Source organism: Ambystoma mexicanum, chromosome 10 (assembly GCF_040938575.1).
Source record: "Ambystoma mexicanum isolate Mex_15411 chromosome 10, UKY_AmexF1_1, whole genome shotgun sequence".
Lineage (NCBI taxonomy): Eukaryota > Metazoa > Chordata > Amphibia > Caudata > Ambystomatidae > Ambystoma > Ambystoma mexicanum.
The window spans coordinates 129120069-129140029 of NC_090932.1; the positions used below are offsets into that span (position 1 = coordinate 129120069).

The 19961-nt window shown below is 44.9% G+C and overlaps 1 protein-coding gene across 1 annotated transcript in view; it reads left to right on the top strand.

The window, feature by feature from the left end:
* Positions 1-19961, top strand: part of LOXL2 (lysyl oxidase like 2) — a 361884-nt gene that overhangs the window by 266199 nt on the left and 75724 nt on the right. The window contains exons 8-9 of the mRNA XM_069617615.1: positions 2651-2818; positions 14866-15031. Of these exons, the coding sequence (XP_069473716.1) occupies positions 2651-2818; positions 14866-15031 (334 nt within the window). The remainder of the gene's footprint in view (positions 1-2650; positions 2819-14865; positions 15032-19961) is intronic.

Sequence of the window (19961 nt, forward strand, 5' to 3'; positions counted from 1 at the left end):
GAGGTCCAAGTTGGCTTTGCAGCAGCTACAGGAACTGTAGATTAATGTCTGTGGGAGTGACCTTCAGAAGAATTGACGTTATGGCTCTTGCTCGTCTGATATCTAACAACAACAAAAAATGGTTTTGAAACTTGATTTTATGAAGTAACAAAACGTTCCATGGCTTAAGTATATGGGAGCGAAGGAAAGGCATGGGGGGGCTGTCTGGGATGGCCTTGCCAAGATTTTCTCTCTTATGGAATGTGCAGTAGACCTATTTAGACCAGATCACACTTGGGGAAGGGCTCCCATGGTAGGTAAGTTGCCTGGACCAATGTTGGCCATTGGCCATTTGACCTATATAAAAACACGCATTTTTCCAATTTGTTCGACGGGGCCTGCTGAATTTCTGTACACCAAAACTCATTTTTCAAGACAACATCTTGAGTTGGGCCAGGTGCATGCGATTGTTCCTTTAAGATTTTAAAAAGTTCTCTACTGTCCGATTTAGCGTTCACTATTCTTGTGTTTAAGGACTCCTTTTTAGCTGAGAACACTGCCAGTTTATATTCTACTGTTGCCTTTTTGTAGGCAGCTAGACTGAGTGGTTCTCTGAGTTTGCGCCACGTGTAAAAAAGGTTTTGCTTTTTTTAGATTTAAGTTCCAATAGCTCATTTTGCACAACATTGGTGCTTGAGTCTTTAGTTTCATTGGCGCAAACTTGTCTGTAGCTGTACCTAGCAAATTCATGAAAGTAGTTGAAATTTCTTCTAGAATATCTGTAATACAGACTTTACCATTGAGGGTAGAGGCCCACTCAGTAAGATTTGCAAGCTTCACATTTTTCCTGCTTCTGATTGCTGTAGACACCTTGGGCTGAGTCACATTTTTTTTTTAAAATAGTAATTCTGAGATTGAAAACATATACAGGAATGGTCAGACCAGGGGCATGCCCCGACCACTATATCAGTAATAGCCACCCAGTCTAATGTATGGCCCTCATTCCGAGGTTGGTGCTAGTCATGGCGCCATTAGCTCCATGACTCTCACCATTACCGGTACCGTTTACGCCCTCGTTCAATGGGGACTTACCGGTCTAATCCGACCTTTGCGGGACCGGTAAGTCCCCATTGAAAATGTCAATCCCCATTCCCATTTGAGCCCTCGTAGGGCTCAATGGGAATGGGGAGTGTGCTAATAACGGTACCGTAAATTACGGTACCGTTATTAGCTCTGAAGTCCCTTTGTGGATCCCGTCCATAACGCCTGGTAAAAGCAGGTGTTAAGACGGGGCCGCAAAGGGACCTCGTAGTAGGGCACAAAGGGTTTACTGGCACCAATGTCCTTAATGGTGCCGGGTACCCCTTTGCGCCCTACTCAGAATGACCCCCTATGTCCCTTAATATGGGTCGTGACTCTGATGTCATGAGAAAAACCCAAGGAATGAAGAGTATTTTCCATGTCTTTCGCAGTGACGTCAGTAGCACATCCCAGCCAGAGATTAAAATCTCCGAGTAAAATAAGTTTAATATTTAGTTATAGAAAGGATAGCAAAAGGCGGTTAAGGATGGCTGGAAATGTAGAGTCAGGGGTAGGGGCTTTGTAAAATAAGAGAATATTAATTGTGGTTTCAGCGCTAATGGCTAGCTTGACCAAAAGGAGTTCTGTACCGGGTAGGGTGTCAATCTTACTCTCCCACGATTTAAACTCAGACCTGATAATAAGGGCTACGCCCCCCTCTATTCTGAGTTCTATCCTGCCTAATCATATAGTAGCCTTCAGGAACAGCCAACTCCAGTACTGGATCAGCTGCCTCATGTCTCAGTGAGGTCACAAATATCCAGGTTGAATTTTTGGATAATAGACGCTACTTCCAAGACATGTTTGGGAAGAGACCAGGGGCCTCATTACGAGTCTGGAGGTAGCCGTGCTGGAAGAACTGGCAGGCTGCCGTGGACCGGTAATTAAATTCTGCCTCCGTAATTGCCGGAATCACCGGGACATTACAACCCCGGTGACCTGGTAATTCTGGAGGCGGAATTCTGTAAAGCCCCATTCCCATGGAGTCCCATAGGACTCCATGGGGATGGGTACCATGGAAACACCGGTTCCGCCTATGACAGAGCCAGTGTTTCCATGTCCGCATGCAGGCGGGTGGTGTTACTCCCGCCAGGTCAGACCTGGTGGGAGTGACACCTCCCGCCTGCAGGACTCGGAATCAGCCGGTCCGGAAACAACGGTGGCGGCGGATTTACTGACACTATTGTTTCCGGACCGGCTGACTTGTAATGAGGCTGGTATTTAAAAGCATATATCTCAAGGTACAATAAGTTCTAGTAGGCATCTTGGGATTAGAGCTGATAATACCAATAGGAACGGGTGGGATAGTCACTGGGATGGGCACGGAATCCGTTATTAACGGGATCTGATTGTCAGGAGATAAATCTTCTATAACCGTGCCCAGCCTGGAGGTTTTTTGAATGTACTTGTATGCAAATATTTTCCATTCATGTATTAGAAGTGAAATGATTCCGAAGCAAAAAGGAAGCCTGCGTGTGGGTTGTGGGTAATTTGTGAATGCCTGTGTGTGCTGAAGCCTATTGTGTAGCAGGGTGGGTGCACATGGTCTACCCTGGTCAGCTTCTTTACTTTCTTTCTCTTCCTCTTTCAGATGCGTTTGAGTGGGGGCCGCACACCGCACGAGGGCCGCGTCGAGGTCTTGATGGAACGCAATGGCACAATGAAGTGGGGGACCATCTGCAGCGAGGGCTGGGGGACAGTGGAAGCCATGATTGTGTGCCGCCAGCTGGGGCTTGGTTTCGCCAGTCACGCTTTCCAGGTGGGTACTACAGTGTTGGCTCCGGGGGTATTGAGATCCACCAGAAAGCGAACAGTACGAGGAATCGATGTCATGTGAACAAATTAGATTTAAGAAATCGACACACATTATTACTCTATATTAGAAGGGGTAACAGCTATGCATCTGGGGTAAGTGAGTTTCTGCACTTGTTACGTAAGAACAGAATGAGAATATACAGGAATAAAAGCAGTAACCAGTGCAGACTGTGGGGATTAGATTTGATCCTCCTTTCAAATGTTAAGAGATGTAACCAAAACATGTATCTAGAACAGAGGTCTGCAGCTCTTGCGACTCCAAGTGTTTCAGGCTACAACTCCCATCAGCACTAGCCAGCAAAATGAATGGTAAGGATGGGTTAAGCCTGTAGGTGGGGGGATAAGGGATTCATATGGTCCAAATTCAAGCATGACATTTCACTAGAATTTCCCGCTAGCCTAAGGTGAGGCATACATGACTCCTCGGGTCCGGGACGAGGATTTTCCAGGGACTCGAGGGTGAAGGGGAGCAAGTTTGCGATTAGAAGTACTTTCGTTTTTTCTTCTAAGAAACATGATTTGCTGTTGTTCTCTAAATTGTTTTGCTGGTCATCCCCCTGGGTCCTCACTAGGTAACTGCCCACATTCTGCAGATCAAAAGATACCGAAACATGAAAGACCTTGACTACACAAATGAGGTAACTGCGCAGCCTCTAAGGATGTTTCGGAGTACGGTATGGTATCCATACCTCCTCACACTCTGTATTTCCATTCGGACTGAAAGGCTGCAATTGCTTGCCAACGGTGAACTCGTTTCATCTGTTTTCTGATGGCAGCAAGCCAGATATGTAGGCCTATTAAGACCATCCTTTTCTTTGATCTCATATTGCAAAAAAATAATAAATGGGAGAAACGTTCGATTAAAAGAGGTGGATTTTAGGCGTTGATAGCACAGGATAACAATTTGCCGGGCTTGCACCACGTGCGATGGTTTTACAGATTTTAATAACATCAGGTTTCAAGTGAGTTGGTCCTGTCTAACCTGAAACATCAGGGCAGGTCTCTAAAGGTCTCTACGTTGTCCATAGGAGAGCAGTTTTCTGCATCCCTACAGTCCCCCTACCAGCACTTATGTCTGCACTTACCTTGCACTTGCCACCAGTGGCCGTTTTATTTATCTTATTTATTCTACTGTCCCATGTACTGCACTTTTCCCTCTCCCTTCCCGACGCACTTTTCCCGATCCCCCTCCTCATGCACTTGTGCGATCTGAATGACACCTGGCCTAGTAGGATCGCTGTCTGTCCTCCCTTTGTTCCCCCTCCCTTGCCTCGTCACGCCTTGAAACACTTGTGTATAGGCACATTATAAATGCTATATCATATCATATCATATCTTATCAGTGCGGGTGTGCATGTAAAATCTCCCTGCAAGTACTAGTGGTATGAGTTAGGCAGAGATCATATTATTTTGCAGTATTTTGTGTCCATGTCAATCAAGTACGGTGCGTATGACGGCTTTCAAAGTGACCTTACATTGTGATGTCATTTGATAAGTGACAAAAATGCTCCGATCTCATTGGCACATGAGATGTTGGATCCATGTCCGAATGCTGTTTACAAAAGGCTGAACCTGCGGATTCCAGATCAAAAGGCAGCAAACGCCCCTCTCCTAGTCCCTTTTGGGGGGGTCTCGCCCAAATCCAACTCCGCTGCATGGCACCTCCCCACCCCTCTTGCTACCTCCCTCTCACTTACCTGCTGCAGGCTCCAGCTGCCTCCCAAATGCTGTCGGGCTACCACGACCCCGGAAGAATGATGCACATGTCATGCTTTTGTGCGTCACCTTTTGTGCCTCGGGTTCCAGGGCCGCGGCACCTAGACTGCTAACGGAAATATTAGTCAAGATGCTCCATTTCCCTGAAGAATCACCCAGGCCTGAGGATAGCTCAGGGGGGTAATGTGCTTGCCTTGGAAGCAAGATGACATGGAGCAACACAGGTTAGATCGCCGGGACCGCGCTTAGAAACCTCTGGGAGCGCGTCATAAATAACCTATCATATCATATCACAAGAGGCCACCAAACCAGTAGAAGTATCTCTACACAAGACCCAGTTGGTTTATAATCTAAAATCCCACAAAGGGGCATTCTTAATCCACACGACTTGCACGAACTGTAATGCTTTGTGACTGTGCCGGCATATATCTGATAATGCATTGCATCGTTACAGCGGCTTTCGTGAATTTTACATTATCGTAAAAGTAAACAAGAGTTGCAATCCGTGTTTTCCGCAGTCAGGGCGATTTCTAAATCATGTGCCTCTCTGGCCGGAATCTAAATGTATAACTTACCCGAACCAATTAAGTAGCAAAGACCCCTGACCCCCAAACTCATATTCGTATTTGGGTCGTACATGAAAGTTAAACTATGATGTATTTAGATTTAATGATCTTAGCCCACTAGACTTAAACTACTTCTCTAAAATACGTTGCACAGAGTTACTTTCGTTTGTTTTTCATTTGTTTCTATTGTATGTTTATATGAACCGAAACAGTCTTTAAGGCTGTTATGCAAGTCTATGCAAAAAGGACGAGCATACTCGTCCTTGGCACTTAAGGGGTCAAGTACTGACAGACATATCATTACCCTTTCTTTATTTTCAGATTTGTAACACGCTACATGCCAAAAGTGGCCTTAGAACATGCAGGTACGCTTGCAGGCAAATAAATAAATGGGTTAGTGCCGGGAGAGTTATTCCCATTTAAATGGACTAAATCCGGCAAGTGTCTGCAACGTGCAGCTCTCGGGTGTTTTCGACTACAACTCCCATGATCCCTCACCAGTGATTATGCTGGATAGAGCTGACAGAATTTATAGTCCAAAACATCTGGCGAGCCAAACGTTGCAGACCCCAAAGATTGACATAGAGGCTTTTATATCAAGCCCCAATGTCAACGTACTCGGAATGACTCCATACAACGTGCACGATTTTCACCCGCTGGTGGAGTACCAGCTCTCTGTTATCTTGCTGTTCTCTTTAACAACTCGTGCAAAGAGCAGAGCATTTTTTCTGAGTAGGAGCTCTAAAAACAATGTTACTCTTTTATGGTTTGTAAAGTATCGTAGCAATCAAAGTCAGTGAACAGGTCCATCTGTACATTGGTATCTAATCTTGATTGGTCACTTCCCTTGCCCATCCTTCCATAGTGCCCTCTGGGCTGTGTCTCAGCACTGTAGCACCTCTGGAAGCCCGGCAGATGCAGGTATCTCACATCTGTGTGGGACTGGGCGGCAGGTGAATCTTGAGCCAGCCAGACATCAAAGGCGACGCAGCACATAGGCAACCAACCTACGGAACGGAGAAAAGCAAATCCTTGTGTGATTCTCAGAGATGAATGCACTGTATGGATGTATCCTGGAACCATGAATTCCATTCTCAGTGCCACGGAAGGTTCACGCTGCAGTAGAGCACATGCACGCAATGTGTGATCCGTTACAACATATTGCTATCGAGTGTAGTATATGGAATCGCCGCTAGGTGCCAACTTTGTTCTTTTGATCATCTCTCAACCCTTCTCTCTCCCCTCTCCAGCTGTTCTCGCTGCTATATGTTAATTCCACACTTACATCTCTTCTATCTTCTCTCACTTGTAATTTGGGCTCCCGTCATCATGCTCGTCCCTTTACTCCCTCCCGTAAGCCTCCGCGACCTTGGTTTATCCCTTCTCTTGTTGCTCTCCACTCCTCTTCATAAAGTCGAGTGCCGTTGGAAAAAGACTAATTCCTCCCATGATCTAGAATAGCTTTCTTTTGCGGACTCTTCTTATAATTCCATTCTTCGAGCCAATAAAAAGCCAATAAAAAGCTATATTTTTCCTCACGTCCCATGTCCTTATCTCATCACCCATGTCATCTTTTTCAACTTCTTAATAACATTCTCTCTTTGCTTCCCCCTGATCCCTCTCACTCTTCGTCACACTCTGCTTTCAATCTCACTGACTCTTTTACTACTAAGGTCTCGACTCTTCACGCCTCCCTTGTCCCTTCATCCCCCCTTCTTCCCTTATTCACCCTTCCTCTCTTTCTCCATCTATTGTTTATGCCTTTTCCCCTCTTACCTATTCCTATATCACTCCCTTCCTGTCTCAAGCTCATCCCCCAACTGCACCATCCCATCTACTCTTATCCCCTTGGTCTACCCTTAGATCCTTTCTTATCTCACCATACTCATCAACCTTTCGCTCTCTTCCTCGGATTTTCCAGATTTTTTTTAACATGCTACAGCTATCATCATTCTGAAAAAAAACCTCACTTGACCCCTCCCTTCCAGCTACCTTCCACCCTATCTCTCGGCTCCCTTTTCTATCCAAGCGCCTGGAGCGTCTTGTTTACTCTCACGTTTCTTCCTATCTCACTCTTCACTCTCTTCTTCTTCCTTCACTCCACTCTGGTTTTAGGCCTGCCCATTCTATGAGACTACCCTCTCGCATGTTTCTGAGTTCCTTCTTTCAACACATCACAACACGCTTTCTTCTATTCTGATTTTACTCGATCTATCAGCGGCTTTTGACGCTGTGGACCACCCTATTCTACTTTCCCCCCTTTCTTCTCTGGGTATTTCTGGTCCTCCTCTCACATGGTTAAAATCGTATCTTTCTGGTTGTTCCTACTCTGTATCCTGGGCCGGCCCAGCTCTCGCCCCCACTTCACCTTCAATATGGCGCTCCCCAAAGATCCGTACTTGGCCCACTTTTCACAGTACACCATTCTTGTTTCTTCTCTCATTTGGTTTTTCAATCTTTCCTGTCACTTTTATGCCAATGACTCCCACATCTTTTGTTCCATTTCTGAATTTTCTGACACCCTTCCTTCTCAAGTCTCTGCTTGTCACACTTCTATCCAATCTTGGATATGTTCCCATTTCCTTCATTTTAAACCATCTAAAACGGAAGTTCTTTTCTTCTCTCCATCCTCTCACACTCCACCATTTCTCTATTGCCCCGCTCTCATCTCTCTTTCCTTCTGTGCTTCGAATCTCAGCACCTTATTCAATTCTTCTCTCTCCTTTTCCTCTCCTTTTCCTCTCATCTTAATGCCCATAACTCTCACTTTCTTCTCTTTAATCTTCACTATGCCCATCCCTCTCCGTAACTACTTGCCACCTCGATTCTTCCTTTTGAATCCTTTTCTGTTCCATTTCCTCTCTATTGTTTTTAAATCTCTCCACGGTCTTGCCCCCCCCCCCCGTCTTGCTTCATTAGTTTCCTTTTACTCCCCCAGTCACACTTTACATTCCCAGTTTACTTATCGCCTTAATGCAGGGTGACCAGATTTTCACCCAAAAAAAACAGACGGGCCAACGAAACAGAAGTAGGACTAAACTTGTATGTGTATTTTCTTTAGTCCTACTTCTGTTTCGTTGGCCCGTTGCGGTGGGCGCGGAGTGGAAGTGGGTGTGCTCAGACGCACTCCTCTGACTGGAGGAGAGCGCTGGGGAGGGGAAGGGTAGGGAAATGGGGGCGTGAAAAGCATTACACGCCCCCATTGCGCAGGAAGAGTTTCGCCGGGACCCGATTTTGGGATTTCAAAATCAGGTCCCGGTAAAAAAAAAAACATCAAAAAAAGGTCCGTAGTCAAAACCCCGGACAGTGTTTATAAGCTAAAAAAACTCCTGGGACCCTGGGATGTCGGGTGATTTCCCCAGACTGTCCTGGGAAAACCCGGACTTCTGGTCACCCTCCCTTAATGCCCCCAAACCCCCAATCCGCTTCTTCCCGTTTTCGTTCTTTCTCCCTACTTGCTCCATTCCACTGGTACTCTCTCACCCTCACTGTCCGTTCTTCTCCTACTTTTCATATTTTCCGCACCCACTTCGAGGCTTACCTTCGTTCCTCCCTGTCTACTTCATAATCTGTTGATGTGTACTGCCAAATTCGCATTGTAATTTCTTTGTACCGTACCCTTCTTTGTAATAGATGTTTAAGTTTTATTTGACCCTCGGTCTCTTACCTATATACAGCTAGCGTCCATAGCTCCTTTTTGGGGAGCACTTTAATTTTTGCCTATTAGAAGGATGGTGGGGCGGGGGTGGGGGGGTGTACCTTTGCATGAGCAAACGGAGTGGAGTGTATGTTGCTGAGTTGTCCAAACGATGTTAGAGCCACAACAAGCTTACAAGCCACAACAAGCTTAGAGGATTCGATTTACAATCTAAAAGTTGTTTGGAGATTGGAGTGTTAGCTTTAAGTGGAAAGAAATGCTGTGTGTGTGTGTGTGTGTGTGTGTGTGTGTGCGCGCGCGCATGTGTGTGTGGGTGCGTGCGTGTGTGTAGTGTAATGCAACAGATGCCAAATAAGGGACTAAACTAGAGGGCTAGCTCAGTGAGTTCAATGCTTGCCGGTGAGATTTGTTTGTAATCTGACGGTCACAGATTTTACTCATGCATTTACCACCATAAGGTTTATAACATTAGTGCAAGACCTCTTATTTACAGTGCTTGCAAAGATAAAGCTCTGATAGCAGGTAATGTAAAGGTGACAAATTGTTCATATTATTCGTAGAGAGGATCATGTTTGTCATAAGAAATGTGTCTGACAATTTCCTCTGGTGTCAGAAACCAATACAATGACATTTCCATTGAGTGTTCTGGCAAAACCTGTGCACCAGGAGCTGAAAGAAATCCCCTTATGTGAGAGCAACTCATCTATTTTGTTTCACAATACCATGTTCCAGGAACAGCCACTAAGCCCCTGACCACATGTGCATTGATACATGAAGTGTGGTCAACACCCAACGCCAATTACACATTTCCTGCAAAGGACACGGACGCAATGCATCACATTCTCCAAACCACATGTCATCATATTCTGCCTGTCTTAAAATGATTGCCAAATGCCGAGTGGTTATGATTATTTGTGCTTATTTCAGTACAAGCCACCACTAATGTGTTCCAAGTGCACGTGTGTATGTACAAGCCTTTAAACTGCTCATATGTGCACTTCGATTTACCATTGTCTTGTCCCCCACCTCTATTTGCTCACTTAATTTGGCTCCACCCTAATACCTAGGTCCACACACCACCCACTCCCACACCCACCTAACCTGAGACTGGTTGATCTGCTCCCACCTGTTTCCTCCCCTTTTAGATCCATTGCTGCCAAATCGACCACCCTCCCCATATGATATGATAGGTTATTTATAACGCGCTTAATACCCAGAGGTTTCTAAGCGTAGACCCGGGGAGCTAACATGTGTTGCTCCGTGTCGTCTTGCTTCCAAGGTGAGCACGTGGCCGCTGAGCTATCCACCCGTTGTTAGCTCCTCACTCCCCCTGCATTCCCCCTTTGATTTGTAAAGTGCTCTTTTGCTTCCTGAAGCTAGGTCTGCACTCGATAAAAACCCAAATAATATTAATGCTTTGGTAATAATAATAATAATGCAGTTTATTATGAGACGTCCTCTGAGAACCATGCCCCTGCAAAGCACTCGAAGGTGAATATTATGTATGCATTTCATGACCTAGCCTCTACTTCTCCTCACCCCTACGGATTGTCAACAGATGCCAAATCCTGTTGATGTAGATTTGTTCTCAGAAAATGAGTGAACCTGCATAGTGAATCCAGTTTAGCTACCAATGAGAGTCTGTTTTCTAGCAAAGAAGTTGTTGCTTACATGGAGCAATCGCCCATGTTTATTCATCACTCCCAGAAGCCTTGAGTGCATTCCCCTTCGGGGATGCTCTGTCACAGCAGCTCAGATTTAGAGCAAAGGCTTGTTGATTGCGCACTCTCCGGGGCATTACTCACCCCCCACACGCTTCTCACATTCGCGTTCTCAGCAGTTCCCACTGCTTGCCAGATGTGGGAAAGACGCGATTTCCTCCCTGGGCAGACAGCCCAACATGGCCGAATATTTGTATGAGGAAAACAGAGCAAAGGAATTGAGCTGGAAGCTATCATGACCTCTGATGTAAGCATACTTCAGCTAGCTTGGCTCTGCACAGATGGCATATTGTAGACATTAGAAAAAGCCAAAGCATATCCGATTTAAAAAGAAGCATACAGGTTTGATAATGGGGCAAATGTAGTCACTGGTTCGTAGGATATAATACCTAATATATGAATAGGGCCTAGGCTTAGATAAACACAGTGGCCACAGGCATCAACTTCCAAGTATCCATTCCCACGTAGACCTCTCACCCTCTTACTAGGTGTGCTACACGGGTGCTAAGGTTTATTTTTTTTTAAAGGAGAGTATTTTCTCTCCGTGAACGGGACGCCGCGCTTCGTTCCCTGCTGATCCCATCTTTGCACTTTGTGTCACCTAAATAAAAGAACAGCGATCTTAACATGAGTTCTTTGATCAAATCACAGCCATGTTCCAGTTGGAAGAGCACACATTACAATGTTTTAGAAGATACTGCTCTTGTAAGAATCCATTGGCGCTTCCAACTCAATAAAGCAATGGTTAGAATGGCTGCATGGCCACTCGTATGAAGCATGGTCCACTCAAACCTACATCTAAATCATCAACCTAAATCAAACATTAATATTTAACAACAGGAGGCAGGTGTCTTGTCAACAGAGAGCCTGTGTCCTGGTGCCAGGCCCATCTTGCAACATGTGCTCGATTACAGCTTAATTTGTGACAGGGGGATGTGTGTCCGGAGAGCTATGCTGAGGGCCAAGAAAGGCCATGAATTGAGAATAGAGATGATCAAAGCCGTGTCCCAGATCTGATCCTGCTTCCAATAACTAGGTGGAAGTTGTGTAGGACATTGGCTTTCTTTCGCCTCACAATTTTCTATTAAAACTGCATTGTGAATTATTTTGGATATGCCAGTAGTCACAGTCCAGCTGGCTAACTTCACATGCGACTAATACATTATTTACCTACCAAAATATTAAGCAAAGTGTACAATAAACTCCAAACCTTCTACATTCAGAAAGAAAGGATACCATATGGGGGGTTGCAAAGTGTGTATGAGAGTCAATATTAGCAATTGCTGTGAATGCACATAGAGAAACATATTCTTTAGACCTGATCATGTGTTTTACAATTTGGCAGTACTCCCAGCGGAAATACTTTAAAACTGTTACCGCATGCGGTAAGCGTGTGATAATTCAAAACGTCCACATGATTCCGAGTCATGCAGACTCTTCAGTTATTCCCCATTTTACAGTGCCATAGGACTCCATGCAGGGACGTCATTTCATCAAAATGCCTGTTGGAGCGGAAGTGACATCACACAGCCCTTGACCTATGATGACATCACAGGAAGTGATGTAATTTGGCCCCACTTCCAAGTGACATCACAAGAAGTGATGGTCCATGACCTTCAGATGTGTCTAACACCCGTGTTTCCAGGTGCTCTCCTTTCAGCCAGATATAAGAATCGAGGCACAGAGGGAGACAGGATTTGTCCATGATCACACATTTGGGGAATGTCATTTTCCAGATTCGACATGGAGCATAAATGTAAAACGTACATAATGCAGTACTTGCAACAGGATAACCGAAATCTCTAACGCAGGCTGCAGCTAGTGTCTGAAACATCTATAGATCAATGGACACAGAAGTACGTGTTATCTGTGGCACTGATGTGTTAAACAAGCCAAATAAGCACTGACCTGGGGAGGCGTGCGCTGGCTTTTTACCCAGGTGCAAAATGCTGCACGGGCAAGGCCTGAAAATTAAATCATTGACAAGGATTTAGTATCAACAAAATTCCCTGGTTAAAAATGGATCTATGAGTCAGCTATCACTACAATAGAAGAAATCTATTGTGCGGGTGTAAGCTGAGGCCATCTGTCTCTGTGTGCATTTATCTTTAAGCTATGTGACAAGCAACCACATGTTGACCCCCACAACCCAGAGCTGAATATTACAATTTAATGTCGTAGGCTTTGATACATGACTCTTCTTAAATGTTTTTTAACAGGATGAGGTGTGGGGTGAGAGGGCTGCACTTCCCTCAAGAGTGGGGCTCAATGTATCTATGATTTTCAGAGATCTATGCGTGAGGTGTGTTTTTAAATGACCCCCATCCCCAGGACCGGCCCATGAATGAAGCTTCCACAAAGCCCTTTCCAAGAAAGAGTTTGAGTGGGGAAGGGTGGGTCACTCCATGGCTCTCTCACTTCTGAGACTCTGTGTCCAGGGCTAATTTTCTTAAAAGTGTTGCACCAGAGCAGGGTCCTGGTCGAGTTTCAGGCCCCTCTCAACCATTCACATCACACTTGAATGTGTTGAAGGTGAGCAGAGCCCAATCAGTGGCATAGCACAACATTTGGGGCCCCACATGAGAGCCATGCTGAGGGCCTCCCCCCAAGCTCTGCAACAAAGCAGAAGGCATGCCACACCCCGGCCAGTCATACCCATTCACTCACCCGTCACTCACCCATATACCTTCTCTCACATACACTTACACAGGCACCCACCCACCCAGAAAATGAACACACACACTCACACACTCACTCACATTCCTACTCACCCACCATTCACTCATGCATAAACCACTCACGTCCACTTGCACTGCATTCTCCACACAGGAATGCACCCACCCACCCAGAACATTCACACACACACTACCGCATTCATACTCATTCACCCAATAGTCACTCACTCATACACCTTCTCTTACATCCACTCTCACTGCATTATCTACACAGGCACACACCCATCCACCTAGAACATTCAAACACACACACTATCACATTTCATGTCCTTCACCCACCACTTACTGACACATAGCACATACATACATCTGACACGCACTTCACACATGTAAAATACACATCACATTTTTAATAAAAGCCTTCTTATCTGTTTTTCCAGCTTCGGTCCATCACTCCAGGTCACCCCTGGCTCCTCTGTGCTGCTCACAAACAGGAACCAGGAAGCTGGTAGAACTTCCTGGTTCCTGTGTATGAGCCGTGAGGAAGTCGAAGGAGAAGGGGTTGGAGCTGAACGCCGCATTTGACACGTGCCGCATGTCACTGTCAGCTCCAACCGCTACTGAGTGCTTCCTTCTGGCGCCACAAGCCCCCGGCAACGCCTTCATCCTGACCTGGTGTGGCGGGGCCCCCACTACAATAGTAAAAATATTGAGTATATATAGCTACCCCTCCCTCTTATGTGTAGGTTTGGTAGTACCACTCTGTGAGGTGCAGATATGTAGTGAATACTGCACTGAGCAATGCTCACCCTTCCGTGTTACACTACTTCAATTATTTATTCAACAGATATACACATCATTTAAAAAACATATATAGAAATTACATCTTTACAACAAAACATTAAACAATGTGGGGTTAGTAAGAGTGTATCCTTGATACAAAAAACGGAACGTGTTTGGACAAGTTGAACAAAATTGATCTATATGGGTATCTATAGGAACCACTTATTCTACAGTTCACTCATTTGTCTGGATATAGTCTGTTATTTACAAGTGGTTAATGTTAATGCCAAAACATTGCCCTGCGGATCACAGGCGAAAGCTCTCTTTACCGCTTCTGGATGTTTTCTAAAACTATTGTCTACTCAAGGAGCGTCAGTTTAAAAAATATATAGTTTTTTACAGGGATAGCAGGGAAGATTGCAGGGTTAGCAAGGGAGAACACAGGGGTCACGGCTGTGACCCCTGGTGACCTCCAAATGACATCCCTGACTCCATTGGGAATGGTAATTACTGCAAAACCGTAGTCCATTTTGGTGTCCTGGCCCATTACATGGTGATTCTGACGACCAGAAGATTTTAAATGAACCTGTTAAGAATAGTAATAGACCACTTTCAATTTTTCAGGATGTCCACATGTCATGACGAGTGAATGGGAAACAATTTTTCATAACAGGCATCATATTAATCCAATATAATGACCCCTCCCAAATAGCCATCTCCTCATCCTTGATACGTAGCTATACGTGTATGACAGTGGTCAATAAATGATATCTCACAACGATGGCCAATCAGTGGGTGAGAAGTAACTCCTATAGCCAATTTTCCATCTGATCATATTTCCTAATTTCTTTGCTTCTTTTTGTCTCACACAGGAAACGTGGTACTGGCAGGGAGATGTCCATGCCGATGACGTCATGATGAGTGGTGTCAAATGCTCAGGGACTGAGCTTTCGCTAGCGCACTGTCGCCATGATGGTGCCGATGTCAACTGCGCAAAAGGTGGAGGCAGGTACGCTGCCGGAGTATCATGTTCTGAAAGTGAGTATCGCTCTCCTTCTCGTCGGTCACTGAGCCCAGGTCAATGTCTACCTTAAAGTATGGAAAACAAATATTTTCTATTTATTAGAGATAGCGATAGTGTTTCTGGTAAAAACCACTCTACAGTTGGACCCATAGAGGAAAATGAAGGATTCCTGTAAATGGGCCCTTTGTCGTGTGAGGGTATGAATCGATATGGCGACGGACTAGTAGGCGAGGGAGAAGATTCATCAGAATCAAAACAACTTAGAGAAGTATCACCCCATTACTGCGCATCCCATCCCTATGCATTCCAAAATGATGAATTTTCACAGCCCCATTTCACTGCATACATATGGGGGACTATGTGGAGGCTTTGGGGGGTCTCCCCCCACATATATATGAAGTGAAATGGGGTAAAACAAAAAGATAATCAACATTTTGGTGATGTGCAGTAAAAGATAAGCAGTGATCACATAGATCCCTTAGAGATAGTTTTCATCTTACAAGGAGGTTTTGCTGTATTAGATTTACTTGACAGTGTTGTCAGGCGAAAGTCATGGTATTGGCTATTGGGTTTTAGCAATGTAACCGTTTTATTGCTTCATCTGTCAGGACACGCTAAATAAATGTTCCTTGAACAGTACAGATTTGGCAGGACAAGTTGTTTTTTGACCAGTTAAGTATCACGATACATAGGAAAACTAAAAAAGGAATTGCTAATAACTTTAGACTTGTACAACGAATGTGGCTGCTATTTTGCAAACAAAATTGTATTTATGGGCCCCCCCACCCAAACTGTGCATTTTAAGAAAGATTTGTTAAAAAATAAAGAAGTTATTAAGAAAACAAAAAAATGCAGTTTCGGCGTAGTCCCCATTAGTTTTTCAATAGAGAATGAAGGCCAATTTTTGCGCAACCACACGGCCCAAACTGCTGGACGGAAAAGGTATGAAACAACTTGGGCACGAAGCGTTGACTCAATTTCTGCTGGGGGTCTGGGGTTATAGTGTCCAGTAGTTTTTTTTAAAATATTTGACGGAGAAGGGTGTCGCGTTCTCCCAAAATTATAGCTATATCTCCAAGGATGCTTTGCAGTAGAGAAGAAAGCCACCACCTTTTTTCTTTGATGTGAGAGAAAACCTCAGTTATACGCGTGGCTACCTGAAAACAAAAAGGCAGAAAAACGACATTGGGAGAAGGAAAACAATGAAATGGCATCAGGCTAGAGGCGGGCATGCAGGGGTAGGGGACACCAAGGAAATTTGAGGAGTTGGAGGTGGGGCAAGGGACCAAGTTAAGAGCAGAAATGATTTCCTGGAGCCGGGGTTATCCGGCAGAAACCGTGGTTACAAAAGAAAACGAGATCGGGAAAGTGTCACAGGGACCAACAAGGGTTGGGGGGCATGGGAGTGGGCTAGGGAGGGAACCATGAGTTTTGCCGACTGGGGGGAGCATGCTAGGAGAAGAGGGGTACCTGGTAATTGACTGGGAGGGCAGGGAAATATTTTTTGACAGTTTATCCTGATAACCACAGTTATCGGACAACTACAGATGACAGCGTCTATCTGAAGTACATTGCTATTATAGCCGCGGTTAAAGGCAAAAAGTAAAGACAAAATAAGTATTTGGACAACTACAGCAAGGTGGGGGTGGAAAGTGGAAACGGACAAAGGCCATGGTGAGTGGGCTGCAAGTGTTTTAAAATATACAGCATGCCATGGCTAGTGGGCTCAAACAACATCCGTAGTGGTCATGGCTGAAGGCCGTGGCCACTGGCCATGGCCAAAGGCCATCACTAGTGGCCTGTTAGTGTTTTAAAATATACAGTGGGCACGGCCAAAGGACCTGCTGAGCTGAAAAGACATGTATAGTGGTCACGACCGAAGGCCATGGCTAGTGGCCCGTTAGTGTTTTAAAATATACAGTGGGAACGGCCAAAGGCCCTGCTCACTGCCTAGGGCCAAATGCCCTGGCTAGAGGGCTGAAAACACACGTATAGTGGTCACTGCCGAAGGCCAGGGCTATTGGCCCGTTGATTTTTTAAATGCTCACATGTTTTTAAATATACAGGGGACACGGCCAAAAGGCGTGCTCACTGGCCAGGGCTAAAGGCCCTGGCTAGTGAGCCCAAACGATGTAGTGGCCACAGCCTTCAGCATGACCTTAGAAGATATGTATAGTGGTCACGGCTGAAGGCCATGTCTAGTGGCCCATTAGTCTTTCAAAATATGCAGTGGGCACGGCCAAAGGCCGTGCTCACTGGCCAGGAACGAAGGCCCTGACTAGCGGTACCACGTGGCTAGCGGCCTGTAAAATAACTATGGTATACGAATGTCAAGGGGTTTGTTGCGATAAAACTTCTGAATTTAGCTAAACTTTAAATAAAGTTTTTTCAGTAAATATATGGAAAGATGAAGCTCTACAAAGAGGCCCCGTGTTTTGCCCTCAAAGCTCTAAAGAGGAGTGCAATGTTGCCCAGCAGTGGTTCCCAGCAGAATGTTCCCAATGGTCAAAGTGTAAAACCTTTGCAAGGCAAGGTCACGTGTGTATGACTGGCTGCTCAAGTCTATCAATTCTTAGGGTTGCCATGATTTTTTAAATGCTCACAGAAGACCTACAGCAAAGAAGCTGAGCTGTTCCAGGGTGAGCAGCTGCAACACACAGGTAGATTCAGGAACCCCAAAGCAGGTGGCCTATCGGAAAACACTGATGTTGGGTTAATTATTGGCCGTGATTTCAGGATAGCCAAATGTAATCGTCAACATGTGAGGTGTGTGTTTTATAGATCCAAGCATGATGCCATGTTTGTCAATACATTGAGGGCCCTTCATGGACCTATGTCTGCGTATGATAGCACACATAGATACAAACATTTCCATTTGCTAAAAGAAAATCCGTACTTAAGACAACAGTTTTTAATTTCCAGCAAAAAAAGAAAAATACTCCCGTCACCATGGAAGGTTGTGGGGTGTTTCAAAGGTGAACCCTAAAAAAAAGCTGCAATTGAGAAAACGTTGATCCTTTCTTTGTTTACCCTGTATAGATTTTTTAATGAGAGTTTTTAAATAAGGACCCCAGTTTTCTCCTTGCTGCAGGCAGAGAGCGGGAAACAGAGATAAATGCATTTTTTGAGGGTTTATTTTATACGTTTTATTTCAAGTTGATGTCTTTACCAAACCCTTAATCCTAAGTACAACTTTAAACAGTGAGATGTTTTGGATTTTAACAGACTTAAAACCAGTTGCTGATAGAAACAGAATTGTACCATAACGTCGCCCTCACAATTACGATGGCTGGGTCTCCCCCCCGCATATATATGTGGTGTAAAGGGGTTTAAAAAAAAGTCTGCATTTTGGGCCATCGTGTTCTGACTTGAGTGTCGTGTAGACCGATGAGACCTCCGTCCCCAAGTGACGCACAGGGGAACGAAAATAGAAACCCGCTGTGCGACCCTTGAGGCCACAGGTGAGAGATGTCTTCCCAGATCCACGGAGCCTCTGGAACACCGATGCTGCTGTCAAGAAGGAAGGAGGTTAAGCACCAGGCAATCACAATACAGGCAGGTAAACAAAATAATCTAAAGTGTCTTACCTATCTGGTGTAAGGGAGACCCAGGTAACCTAGTAGGGAGGTTCGAGGCTCATTAGATGCGGCGGTCCCTGGAATGGTAGAACCGCAGGTTAGCGTGGATGAGGAGTAGCCACCTGTGGGAGTCAGGGCTTGACTTGAATCCCCAGTAGGGAAAAGGCGTAGGAGATCAGCAGGGTACCAAGGGATGATCCAAAGACAAGTCGAGGTGCAGTCCAAATATCCGGCAACAGGTAAACAGTTCCAAGCAAAAGTACCAAGGGGTGTCCAAGGGAGTCCGAGATAGAGTTCCGTGATCAAGGTAACAAGGAGCAAGTTGTAACGCCAAACAGTGTCCGAAGCCAGCTGAGAAGCAATGAGCGTTCTGTCTCTCAGACCTTTATACTGATCGCCCCTGGGTCATGTGACGTCCACCAAGATCACATGGGGAACGATCACGTGACCGGCGTGAAGACGTAAGGCCGCCCTTTCTGCTATACGTTCTCCAAGGCAGTTGCCAATGCAGAAAGGGTTGCAATCGAGCCCGTACACTGGTACGAGGTTTTCGGTTCTGTGGTTTCACCGAATCACTTGAGCCTCGAAGCTTGGGAGGAGAAGTTGTGGGAATGTGAGCAGTGTTCTGATGTGTCGTGGCCTGGTGTGTAGAGGATCGCCTAACACATCGCAATAACCACATAGATCCATAGAAAGTAGCTTGCTACCTACATTTCATGTAAGCATCCAAATGTCTTTGTATTGTAACCAGAACTGAATGCCATGCATAGTTTTCAAATCTTTTCAACATTATTTCTGAATATTTAATTTGTAAGCTTTGTTGCTGAAATGTTCTGAATCATACATTTTTATCTGAATGTCCTGATTATTTGATTAAAAATGAACTTGCTTTTATTAGAACACTTTTCCAGAGGTGAACTAATGTGATCAAGTAAATTTCAATTTGGAAATGTTTTTACAAATATTATTGAGAGTTCCATTTTACCAAATACAATTTAGAACCAGATCCTCTGCTTTAAATCTGAGGAGGATAGGAAGTTTTAAAGTAATGGACATAGGAAATCCTATGCGGCCCAACACACCGCTCCATGTCTGCATTAAAAATAATAGCCACATTGAAAAATATATATCAAATATTTTAATGAATGAGCAGACACATTTGCATGACAAACCATCATTTCAGAGGCCAAATCTTCTGAGGGTGAATTGGTCCATTCAGTGCCGCGATCAATGACAAGGTTTCTTGCTATGCCCGAGTTTTTTACTCCAATAACACTATCTGAAAGTAGGCCACAACAAAATCTCCTAAATAGAAACAAGCATGGTTATCAAAAGCACTTTTATTGCATTGTGTATGGATTTTATA